This window comes from Mustela erminea, chromosome 19 (genome assembly GCF_009829155.1).
Source record: "Mustela erminea isolate mMusErm1 chromosome 19, mMusErm1.Pri, whole genome shotgun sequence".
In the NCBI taxonomy this organism is placed as follows: Eukaryota; Metazoa; Chordata; class Mammalia; order Carnivora; family Mustelidae; genus Mustela; species Mustela erminea.
In genome coordinates, this window is record NC_045632.1 from 48,079,144 (window position 1) to 48,092,276 (window position 13,133).

At 41.0% G+C, this 13,133-nt stretch overlaps 1 protein-coding gene across 1 annotated transcript in view; it reads right to left on the reverse strand.

Moving 5' to 3' along the window:
- SF3B3 (splicing factor 3b subunit 3) overlaps positions 1–13,133 on the reverse strand; it is a 43,154-nt gene that overhangs the window by 9,277 nt on the left and 20,744 nt on the right. The window contains exons 11-17 of the mRNA XM_032325224.1: positions 12,153–12,225; positions 6,758–6,909; positions 6,301–6,456; positions 5,314–5,469; positions 4,655–4,798; positions 1,349–1,471; positions 72–226 (exon numbers count right to left, since the gene is read on the reverse strand). Coding sequence (XP_032181115.1) covers positions 72–226; positions 1,349–1,471; positions 4,655–4,798; positions 5,314–5,469; positions 6,301–6,456; positions 6,758–6,909; positions 12,153–12,225 — 959 coding nt within the window. The remainder of the gene's footprint in view (positions 1–71; positions 227–1,348; positions 1,472–4,654; positions 4,799–5,313; positions 5,470–6,300; positions 6,457–6,757; positions 6,910–12,152; positions 12,226–13,133) is intronic.

Sequence of the window (13,133 nt, forward strand, 5' to 3'; positions counted from 1 at the left end):
CGCTGGCAAAATCACAATCCCAGCCACTGGCAGAAAGGATTCCCACTGGGCTTGAACCATGGGACTCTCACCTCAGAGTATTGGTGGAGATGGCAACAATACCCTCAGGACACTGTTCAGAGGCAAAGCCAGATGCAAACTCCAGGGTCTCGTAAGACAAGGGGGTGAGATGGAAACGAGACTGGTAGGAATAGCTCAACCACGATCGGCTTGACATGGCCAACACCTGAGGAAAGAAAAACATTCCAACATGCTTGGGGAAAAGACAAACATGCAATGCTAACCAAGCACCCTATCTGCAAATTTTAGTCTACAGAATATCCCAAGGAATTTTTGGAACCTAAGACTACCTTAAGAAAAAAGAGCACCAGAGGTGCCTGGGTGGCTCAGTTGGTTAGTTAGGTGTCTGACTTGATTTTGGCTCAGGTCATGATTGAAGAGTCTTGAGATCCAGCCCCCGGTCAAGTTCCACACGGAGTGTGCAGCCTGCTTGAGATTCTCTCTCCTCCCCATGTGTCCCTCCCTCCTTGTGCACGCATGCACACTCCCTCTCTCTTCTCTAAAAAAAGAGGAGGAGGAGGACTGGAGAAGAGGACTGCCTTAGTATTTGCTAAAAGCACGGGCCACAAACCGTATGAACTAATCACTCAATCTCTCTAAGCCTCTCTAAGGCTCAATTTCCACATCAGTAAAATGCGAACACTGTAACAAGGGAGGATCGTTTCAAGAATTAAATGCAGTAACAAAGGGGCTCCTGGGTGGCTCAGTGGGTTAAAGCCTCTGCCTTCGGCTTAGGTTATGGTCCCAGGGTTCTGCAATCGAGCCCCACATCGGGCTCTCTGCTCAGCAGGGAGCCTGCTTCCTCCTCTCTCTCTTTGCCTGCCTCTCTGCCTACCTGTGATCTCTATCTGTCAGATAAATAAATAAAATCTTAAAAAAAAAAAATGCAGTAACAAATAAAGAACTAGCATGACACTCAGCAACAATAACATTCTTAGTTACAAAGGACACAATGCTTCCTAACCTCTTTCACCTTACATAGTAAACCCTGGTATTGATATAAGGTTGCTCATGGGTAGTTGTACTCCTGATAAGAGGTTTCTAGCTACCTCTCAGTCAGCTCCATTTGCCCACCCTAGAGCTGAACAGACTGATAACCTATTTCACCCATAACCAAAACGTAGCTCAGTACCATGGAAAACTCCGCATGAAGGGACCCAAGACTTCCCACAGAAAAGCTAATTAAGAGAGAGCTAGTATCAAACTAACTATGTATGGGTGAATTACTGAAAGAAAAGCTGATACCACTAATGTCCAAAAATGCAGCCTGCCCCCTTTCATTACTTACTGCTTCCTGGCCTTGCATCCGGACACGAAAGAGTTTCACAGGACGAGACCCCAGGTACCTAGTACGTGTGTCAGACAGATCCCCAGTTACAGGGTCCAAGACAGTTCTCAGCAGCACACCATTCTAACAAAAAGGAAAAGAGTGGGTGAAGCCTACCCCTAATGGAAGCTCCCTGGCTACTGCATAGAATACATAAGTTCAGAACAGGTGAAAGGAAATGGCAGGGTTTAAAGAATATCCCAATAACCAGACAACAACTCATTCACTCCCCGACTAAATCACTCACTCAAGTAGTTACTGAACATTTACTAAGTGAAAAGCACTTATTTTTCACTACATATCTGTTAGAATTCTTTCTACCACATATGCTAAACTCTTCTTTATAATTTTAAATCTTAGGACATATACATAGTTAAGGGGTGCCTGGGTGGCTCAGTCAGTTGAACATCCTTAAGACTTGTTTTGGCTCAGGTCATGATCTCGTGGGTCATGGGATAGAGTTCTGCATCAAGCTTCATGCTCAGTGGGGAGCCTGCTTAAAGATTCTTTCCCTCTGCCCATCCCCCAACTCATGCACACACTCTAAAATAAGTAATCCTTAAAAAACAAAACAAAACAAAAAAACATGTATAGTTAAAATAAACAAGGCCTGCTGTGGTTTCTAAATGCCATTTCTCCTAAAAAGATTAAGACTCTTGGGATGCCTGGGTGGCTCAGTCAGTTAAGCATGTGTTCAGGTCAAGATCCCACGGTCCTGGGATTGAGTCCCACATCCGGCTCCCTGCTCAGTGGAGAGCCTGCTTCTCCCCCTGCTTGTGCTCGCTCACTCTTTCTCTGACAAACAAATAAAAATCTTTAAAAAAAAGAAAAGAAAAAAGATTAAGACTCTTAAGAGAAACAGCTAATTCAGGTCTGGGGAAAGACTATTTCAGGTAAATACAGGGGCACTCTGTTGTACCAGAAGGAAGCACCCGAAGATAAGAGGGTCATGTTAAAAGGACACAGGAACTAACTTCAAAAGGGAACTCCCACCCATCTAAAATGAGGCAATTTAGCATCCAAAAACTGAAAGACCATAACAGTTTGAAGCACAGATACAAAAAAAATCATCAAGTTCATAGGTTATTAAAAAAAATTTTTTACTTTATCAGTCCCCACTTGAGATTGCAGTGGCACCAACTCCTTACTATGAAACAGATGAACAAAGGGGAAAAAACAAAGTATTTATCCTTTCCCTGTATGAACGATCTTTTGGGGTAAGAAAATTTTGTCTTTTGAGAGAAGTTCCAGGTAATGAAATGAAGAGTATAATAGAAAATCATCATTTCTCAATCCCTAATGACATAACGGATCTAGGCAATGGGCCTAGTAGCAATGCTACTGGGTAAAAGGCTGACAGGGAGCAGATAATTTAAAATAGATACAAACATTCTAACACCACTAAAATAGCATAAGCAGACATTACATGCCTCCTGATGTGAAGTAACAGAAAGGGCACCACTTATAAAACACTGTCTCCCACAAAATATTAAATCTGAATCTTATCAACCTCTCCACCTGTGCTATCCAATTCTATAATCAAACCACATGTGGCTAGCCAGAATCGTGATGTGCCATCAAGTATAAAATACAATATATGAGATTTCAAAGACTTTGTTCAAAAAGAGAAAATAAAGTGTCTTAATTCTTACACCAATTACAAATTGAAATGACATCTGAAGTATTCTGGGTTAAAGAAAACATTAAAATTAATTTCATCTGTTCCCTTTTTGTGGCTACTGGTATATTTAATTGACACATGTGGCTTGCACTGTATTTTAAATGGACAGCATGGTCTAGATACACCCACTACTTTACAGGAAATACAGATGACAGACAAACATTAAACACACAAGGAAAGACTGCCAAATTCAGAAGGTGGAAATTTCTCAAGACAAACGATCTGGTTTCTTAAAAAAAAAAAAAAGGAGGGGGTAAAAATTATTAAAAGACACATAAAGGGATAGGTCATGCAGAAGGTGCAACTGCAAATGGCTTTCTGCAGATCCTAAGTACAACCAAAGGTAAACATTTTTGGAAAAACAGAAACAAAACAAATCAAGAAAAGCCAGAACATGAACAAGATATCAGATATCAAAGAACTGCTGTGTTGGGCATGATAATAAAATTGTGGCCTAGGGGCGCCTGGGTGGCTCAGTGGGTTAAGCCGCTGCCTTCGGCTCAGGTCATGATCTCAGGGTCCTGGGATCGAGTCCCGCATCGGGCTCTCTGCTCAGCAGGGAGCCTGTTCCCTCTCTCTCTCTGTCTGCCTCTCCGTCTACTTGTGATTTCTGTCAAATAAATAAATAAAATCTTTAAAAAAAAAAAAAAATTGTGGCCTAAAAAGAAAACAACGTGTACATCTATTGTGGCTACATTCTCAAGTATTTATAGATGAAATGACAAATCATCTTAGATTTGTTCTATCATATTCCAGAAGAAAGAAGTAAGGGGGAATAGATGAAACAGCAACAGTATATGTTGGTAACTAATAAGACTGGTGATGGATACACTGAGGGTTGTTACATTAGATTAACGTCTGTGCAGTTTGAGAAATTTCTAAATTAGGAAATAAAATTAAAAAGCAAAAAGTACCAGGGCTAGATTATTTACCCAGGGGGTTGAGCAAATAATCATTAAGGAAAACGGAAAGTATATGGTCAAAAAATATGACTGACACTCTGCTACCCTTGGGTTCTGCTTTTCACGCAAAAAAGAGCCCCACTGCTTTGACAATAGGGAACATCCAGGGATCCTCTGTTATTAAAGGAGTCCATTATACATAAAGAGGTTTTAGTTTCCAAAAGCTGCATATTCTAAGAACTGCAAAGGACTCTTGAAATCCCTCTAGTTCTGGGGCAACTGGGTGGCTAAGTGGGTTAAGCCTCTGCCTTTGGCTCAGGTCATGATCTCAGGATCCTGGGATCGAGCCCAGGGTCTCTTTGCTCAGCAGAGAGCCTGCTTTCCCCTCCCTCTGCCTACTTGTGATTTCTCTGTCAAATAAATAAAATCTTAAAAAAAAAAAAGAAACCACTCTAGTTGTGACCCAGAGTAGTGATGAAAACACATTTGTATCAAAGACTATGAAAACTTTGTCCTAGGCCTGACTTGTTCTAATGAGAGCTGACAGAAACAAAACACAGCGCAGCACCATTCACTTTTCATAAGATGGTAAACTGTAAAAGGCACAGTAAATGCCCATATTGAACAGGGACTACACAAAAGCTAAAGAAGCCCTGAAACCAACGTGAGCCTTAAATCTCTTACCTGTAACCCAATATTCAGGTATAGGAAGCCAATAGAGCCCCTCTCCCCCAGCTCATCTTGTTTCTCAGTACCACCCATCTCCACAATACACAAGGATTCGGGCTGAGCTGGGAGCGCCTGCATGCTCAGAGGCTGCAAACAGTCCTGAGGAGGAAAGAAAAAAGAGTATAACATGGGAAAGGACCAATTTTGGAAAAATCTACCCAGAGAAATCTAATTGGAGGAATGGAGAAACAACTTTCTTGTGGACAGCGGCATCCTATACAGTAAGTTCTAAATGGGTTACTACTAGTTAAACCAAATCTTAGAATAAGCTCTGGAAAGAACCATGCTTTCCTTTCTGTAAAAATTTCCGAAGTAAATAAGCAAAGTATACCTATTCCTGAAAGTTAACCAAAGCCCAGGGCCAGTCCCAAGTCTTTTTTTTTTTTTTGCAAACAATCTTCAGTTGTTTTTAACAAGGCTTAAGGCAAGAGAGCATTTAGTAGTCCGGGATCAGGATCTTTAAAGTACTGAGGTGCGTTGCTATGATAATCAGGAGAAGCAGCCAGTGCTGACTGCAGGGACTAGCCCAGCTGATCCCAGAGAAGCCCATGAGGAGTGGGCCAGAAGCTCAGGTTCCAGTGGGAAGATCCTTGGAACTCAAGAGTAACACTCACTGATGGATCCAGAGAGATGATTCTAACAGTATTGTCCACTAGCCCCACAGCCAGAAAGCGAGACCGCTGCTCTCCAGGAGGCACGTTGGCCAGACTCATGCACACGACATCTGCCGACATCTCCTTCCGCTCTGTGTACTCGTTCAGCTGTCCTGACTACAGAAGTGAGACAGAAAGGTGACAAACCACTCCAACTTGCCCCTAAACCCTGGGCCTGGGAAAGGAAGGAGGACTGTTAAATTCCTTTTCACTTTTTCTCACTCCTCTTACTATCATCAGTGACTAAGAATTTCTCTACTTAAGATACCAAGACTGAATACTTTAGGCTAACAGCAAGCAAAATTACTGACAAGACAATCAAAACAACAATGTCTTTGTCTTTGACAAATTCAACAGGCTATAAATTTCATAAGCAAACCTAGTTCTCAGGAAACAGAAATATATAAAATTATCTGTCATGAAAATACTCTGGGTGAAAGAGATTTCAAATATGGAACTTAAAAGACAAAGAAATCTCAACCAGAGGTACAGTTAGACTCTCAGGTTGGCCACATCCAGAAACTAAGAGCATGTAAGTATACCCAACATCCTTCCATACAGAAAAGCAAAAGAAAATTTCTGAAATGGCTTCAGATTATAAAAATTAAAACTTACAGCCAATATTTGGTGGAAAAGCAGAGTGTAAAGGGCAAGAGAAGCAAATATTTCATTGCTAAGATGAGATTTCATAATTCCAGTTAGAATTAAGATATGAACTTACCCTTCCCCTCACCCCACCCCCAACCCCACCAGGCCAGAGTGGCTTATGTACACTTTCCCTCTTGAATTTTCCTGTATCATCTAGATACTGGACTACAACTCTCATCTTTACCTCTGGACCCTAACACCAACTCCCACAATAAATGATAAAATAATATTGAATAATAATATTGATAAATAACTGAATAATAATATTGATAAATAATATTGAATGATACAATAACATACAGGATCCATCTCAAAATAGACCAGCTCTCCTCCTGTCAGGGCGATCACCACCTGTCGCTGGTTCACTGCACATTTTACAATCGTTTTCTTTCCAGGGGTCTTCCATTCATTGACTCGTTTGTCTGCTCTTATGTGCCGAATACCATCAGGATACACCTAAGTCAATGACCAGAAGGAAACTGGACTTTAGCAATGTGACTCACTGCTCAGCAAGACCACATACCTAACAGATGGGTCACTTTTGTCAGAATTGGGAGCCACTGCATTGAGTTGCCATTGGGTCAATGACAAAAAGGAGTTACTAGGCCCTGTATAGATCAACTTAAAACAAGTTCATGTTTGCAATGTCCACTTCAAAAGAGTTTTTCAAAGCTCATTACTGTCAGCACAGCAGCCTACACCACAGTAAAAGGACAAAGTAAGGCGAGTTAAGTTCTCTCGCTCTGCGAATCCTCACCTGCACCAAGGCGTCATCTCCTAACAACGAGCAGGACAAGGTTGGGGTGGTACCCAGAAACCCAGAGTCAGTCACTTCTTCCACAGTCTCTCCGATGGATAACACCAGTGTGGCATTCACGAAAGACACAATGATGTAGGCATCAAACTCATCTGCAAGAGGGAACAGAAGAGGAGGTGGTTGGCTAAGAACTCATTAGTTACAAAGCTAATTGAGACATACTAAGTTTTCTCTTCAGAAACCTTCCAAGGCACTTCTATGTGTAGCCATCACACACACACACACTCATGTGGCAAACGGCACAGGATGATCCAAAAGATAACTGAAGGTCATAACAGCCTATAGATACACTCTGCTTCCTTAAATGCCTAAATACATTGAGTAAGTATACCCACCCCAATAGCTCTGAAAGTTAATTTTCCTTGAGGAATTTGCTGGAAAAACACAAGATGACAAAGTAGGGTAACCAGGCAGGAAGAAATTTTGAATACTACAATATTTACATATACTGAAGTAAGAGCTTATTTATTTGTGCCAGATGCAAATCACAATTCACCCTTAAAGATAATCCTTATAACCAAGAAAGGTCTCCAGCCTCTTCCAAAAGAAGTTAATGTGGGAACATAAGACCTAATGAATAAAACAGATTACTTAAGCCTCAATGAGACTATCATTCTCAGGTTCATAACTGAGAATCCTAGGATGTCCCAAAAGGAAGGCGTTAAGAGGATTACCAGGAAGTTGTGTATGTGTGTGTGTGGGGGGGTCTGTTTATATTGTCAGTCCTTGACCTCTCTACTCTTATTATTGAAAAACGCAACTATTCAGTGGAGACAAGCAATCCTATTAGGATTTGCTTTTCTTTTAACAAAACATAGTTATGGATAAACAAACACGAGTGAGTTTCTCAAAGTCAGAGGATCTGAATACAGGCAATCCCAGAAGTTTCTCATACAGACCCCATAGTTAAAAGCCACCTATTTCCCATATATTCCATCCTACACATAAAAACAGCTTCTGTGTGTCTCCCACATCCAGCACCATGTTTAGCATTATGCTTGATAAATGCTGAAGAAAGGAAAGGTGTATTTATTTTTCATGAAGGACTGAGATTTCCCTATTTTACATCTGAATTTTCTTTATCAATTCCCCTTTCTGTCCCCCTTCCCTCATAAGAAATCAGGTGAACAAGGGACAGAACTACAAGTAGACAAGGTACTAAATTAAGTTTGTTTGTTTTTTGGAGAAGGTACTAAATTAAAGTGGCTACCTCACTCGTAGCAGAAGGAGCTATAGGGCGCTGGGTGCCTGAGCCCTTGTCCAAAGCTTAGTACCATAGAGCTAATCCTCTCCACTCCCATCAAGGACAGTTTGGATTCTGATTGTTCCAAAGGTGGTTCAGCTAAACCAAGACTACTCTACTAGTTCAGCAGAATCAGTGTTCTTCACAGAAAGAGGTCAACTGAAGACATATCACTAATGTAGCCTAGACTAGCAGTACTCTGCCCTACGAGCAGGACATACTCAACTTGACAGACTATAACCAGCATTTTAAAATAGAAATACATAGAAATAAATATAATTTATGAAATTGCTTTACACATGAAATTAATAACCCAGTAAGGGTGAGTATTATTTTCCAAACTCCTACTCAATACATGCATATACTGACTGGGTGGCTGAAAGGCAAGTATCAAAGATCTTTCCCAATGGGTATAATCCAATGGCTATACCAGGAATCCAGAATAAGGGTTCAAGTTCCAAATCATAAACACTGGAGAAGTAGATAGCTAGTTTTAGATTATCTTTGTTACAACCGTTAAGATGTATCAAATGCTTTGGGGACACTTTATGGCTTCGTAAGACAACACTGTTCGCCACCATGTGAGTAAGGACATGGTTATCCATGAAATGGATGACTTAGTAGTTTACAACAAAACCAAAATGAATCTCCACACAATACCAAACTTGGAAGCTTTACTCTAGCTGTTTTTGAAATTTGTAATGTGTAAAAATAACAGAAATTGCTTAATTTTAACTATATGAATATTGTGTCCTTTTCCACACTCTCATTACTGAAACCCAACATCCTAAAAGCTGTGCCAGAGCAAATTAAAGCCAAACAACAAAGGGCTCTTAAATGGTCAGGATTTCTGGTCTTTTCCTTCAGTCAAGGGGAAAGGGAGAAACCTGCAGCAGAGACCATGGAAATTTTTAACTAAAATGCAAGAGAATGAGGAGAGGAAGGAAGGTGGGCTGCCTGGGTCTTCACCCTCCCTTTGATCCAAGGCCCCAGACTGCTCAGATATAAAAATAAAGAGGTGCTCAATGGACTGAAATAGGATCTTACATTCCCTGAGCAATTCAACAACCACTAGAGCTATTTTACATCACAGACTCCCTCATAACATCCATTACCCTGTGAATACTAAGCACACTCTAACTTTCCTCTCCATGCTACAGCCAGGAGGACCAATAGCGGCCAGTTGCTCATGTCCTAGGGAAGTTATAGGTTAAGAGTTGGAATTCAGAACATAATCAAGCTAAATGACCGTAAATAATGCCTTGCCTTTTTCCAGAAGTTACAACTTTCATATAAAAGAACATTAGTTCAGGGGCACCTGGGTGGCTCAGTCAGTTAAGCCTCTGCTTTGGCTCAGGTCATGATCCCAGAGTTCTGGGATCAAGCCCCCTGTCAGGTCAGGCTGCCTGCTCAGCTGTGCTCGCTCTATCTTGTGCTCTATCTTATGCTCTTGCTCTATCTCTGTTTCTCTAATAAATACAAACTTTAAAAATAAAAATCTTATGCATACGTGTGTGAGTGTGTGAGTGTGTGAGTGTGTGTGTGTGTGTGTGTGTGTGTGTGTGTATGAAGGACATTAGTTCATACCTCAGTGAAGAATCTATCAGGGTATGAGAATGCATCCTTCTCACTTAAATAAAACTTCTGAGCACCGCTAAAGCAGCCCACAGGGGAGGGAATACTTTATTCTCTCCTCTGCCTTAGTATCTGAAGCTCAACAAACAGCTCACTCTAAAAGGCAAAGTGAGTGACCATACAATGACTTGAGCTTCCAGTATTCCATTCTCGCTTTATACGTGGGACTACTTGGTGCCTGCCTTGCCTCAGCAGTCCTGATTACACTCCCCAAAAAGGCGGCTTTCTCCAGGACTTGAGTCAGTACAGCTGGAACAGACAAAACTCCAAAGGAGTGTATGGAGTTAAGGCTTTCCTAGCTATACTTTCTTTTAGCTTAGTGAAAGACAAATTAGTCATATTTTCCACTAAGGGAAAAAAATACAGAAAGCTGATTCCTGCCTCAGACCATGTAATATACAGGCAGATGGGCGTGCATCTCTATAATGCACAAAAGCCAACTGCAAAGTTACCCTCTGAGAGATGCCATCTGGGCAGTCTTATTACTTTGTGCAGATCCCTCTCCCTGGGCAACTCTAAGACCCCATGGTAGACCCTAGCAGTACGTACACACCTGTGGTGATCAGCACCTTCACCAGCCACCTGTGGAAGAGAAAAAAAGGCTTGGTATTGGTAGTGTGCATCACCACGTACCAGCCAAGGTTAGTAGTTGCCTGGAAGACTACAGCATGTGTGGACATGTGGGCTATTCACTCAACAGTTAACTTGGGAATATCTGGAAAGAAAATGAACAGAGAGAACCTGACCTTTTTTTGTGGGTGATCACCCAAATTACAAGTTTCTAAAAAGTAAAATTTATTAGGATGTAAGTCTTTTCCTAGATTTTGGTATTTAGAGAAGAAAAAATTTCCACTACAAGTTCCACCATGCAACATACTGCTGATCACTGACTCATTAAGCACTATCAAAAAAGCCTTTTCTGATTCTCCAACATAAGCCCATTCCCTGTCCTCTAACACAGCCTAGCAACATGCCTGTACCTTTCACTACAGCAGAACACACAGTTTTGTATACTTGTCTTCTTTTTTAGATGGCAAGTGCCCCAAGAGGAAGGATCCTATCTTAATCACTCTGAGTGCAAGGTGGACACCCAGAAAGATTGCAAAATAGAACTTAACCTAAAAAACAGCAAGAACCACAGACACCCACTACAGGGTTAGTCAAATGAACACTGGATTGGAAGTTCAGAGACTGTGCTTTCGGTTTCCATTACCTCAGTGTGCTATCTCGGAAAAGTCAACCTGTGTGACCTTTCTGCCTTCATCATAAAAATGAGGGGTAACCTTTTTATAAATCTAAACCCTTGTTGAAGTTTAAGAAGTAGAAAATGAAACACAAGACAGGAAGGGTACGGAATACTAGGATTTTATCTCAAGGGCTCAAAAAATTCAAAGTGTAGACAATGTTTGCATCGAGCTGTAATATCAACCAGTCACAAATCTAAAGGTAACATCAATACTGACCAGTTTCTCTATGAAGACATTAAACAAACTGAGGAAATCCTTCTAAATCAATCATCTAAAAATTATCTTCTCAGCAAAAATAAACCTACTAATTTCCTGTTTGCTTCTTCTTTTTCATCTCAGACTTGGCTCAAATGTCCACATGAAAACAAAATCCACCACAATGTGCATTCTACTAATATGAAGAGGTTTCCCTCCTACACATTTCCCAGCTCCCATAAAATCAAACATCAGAACATCAAAATATCAGGAAGATTTCCAGCTGTTTTCCTGAAAATGCTTTGTATGCTGGCCAGGGTGCTCTTACTCAGCAGGCCCACATTCCTAAGGGAACAAGAGGAAGATGAAGCCTAGGAATAGAAATGACCTACACCCCCAAAGAATCCAAGGGAAAATGAGAGTTAAGTTTCAGTTCTCAAATTCAATTAACTCAAGACTTTCCTGCTGGCTGTTGCCCTATTATGCATTTTCACATGAATTTCAAAATTTTAGGATGAAGTGGCCCATTTTTATCCAGGAGCATGGACTCCTGTTGCCTCCATCCCCTCTTTTTCACCCACTTTAAAATTCTAATTCCATTCAATCAATCTTAATCTGAACTTTTCTGAAGCAAAACTACACCCACTAAACGGGACTAATAAGCTTCATTAAATCTCTTAATACCTAGAACAACACCTTCAACTTCACCGTGGTTTCAGCACAATAGAAGAAAACACTGAAGAAAAATGAAGAAGTGAAAACTTTCCCTCACACCACACCTCTTACACAGATGGAACCAATACCGTCAAGATGAATACAGTACCCTTACTCGTGCATAATAAGGGTGAAGGCATCCTGATTCAGAATCTGAGAAATGTGATGTCAAGCCAGAAAATGTTTCTAGTATATTGCTAAAAAAAAGCAATATAGAAATATTATGAATGCAGACACCTAAGCCTTCTATTGTCAATGTCACCCAGACCCACTTTCTGACTATTGGGAATGGGCTGCTTACCTTCAATATGCCGACGCACTGTCCAGACAGCATTGGGGTTACCGGGTAACTCAGAGACAGCCATTTCTGATACCTGACAGGATAGGAGACAAACCACAGATCCAGTGAGCACAGAACTTAGCTCCTTGCTTAAAACTACACTAGATAATGGGATTCTGAAAAGGCAGTGCTCATACTGCATGTTGGATTAAAAGAATGGAACCAGGGCACCTGGGTGGCTCAGTCGGTAGAGCATTGACTCTTGATTTTGGGATTGTAAATTAAAGACCCATGTTGGGCTATAGAAATTACTTATTTTTTTTTAAGATTTTTATTTATTTATTTGACAGAGAGAGAGATCACAAGTAGGCAGAGAGGTAGGCAAAGGGGGAGGGGGGGGAAGCAGGACCCCCACTGAGCAGAGAGCCCAACGTGGGGCTCAATCCCAGGACCCTGGGAACATGACCTGAGCCGAAGACAGAGGCTTAACCCAACTGAGCCACCCAGACGCCCGGGATTACTTAACAATTGGGGGGGGGGGGGGACTTTTTTTACAAAGAGAATGGAATCATTTTATTAAAAAAAGAAAATAAGAAAGTTTAGAACCAAAAAGGGCTGGAAATATTGGCAATCTCCCTAACAAACCTTTGCAAAAGTGATGGAACATTCAAGATAGCTGTTCCATCAAAAACTATGCAATTTCTTTCAGTATGACATGCCTATATCTTCCTCAAGAGAACACACAGAATCAAACAGGCCATGATCTAAGTTAGCATCCCATTTCTTCCCTAGCTCCCTTAAGGCCAAATCCCATCTCTCTTCAAGGACCAATTCAAATGCTACATCCTTTAGGAAAAAACCTTCCCTTATCTTCTTGTGAGGCAGTCCACTCTCCCTCCTATAAGATCTCAAAGAAATCACCGTCTCTTAAGGCATTTATCTAAAAAATGATTTCAGGAATTATTCTGTCCTTCCTACTAGATTTTATGCTCCTTAAGGTTA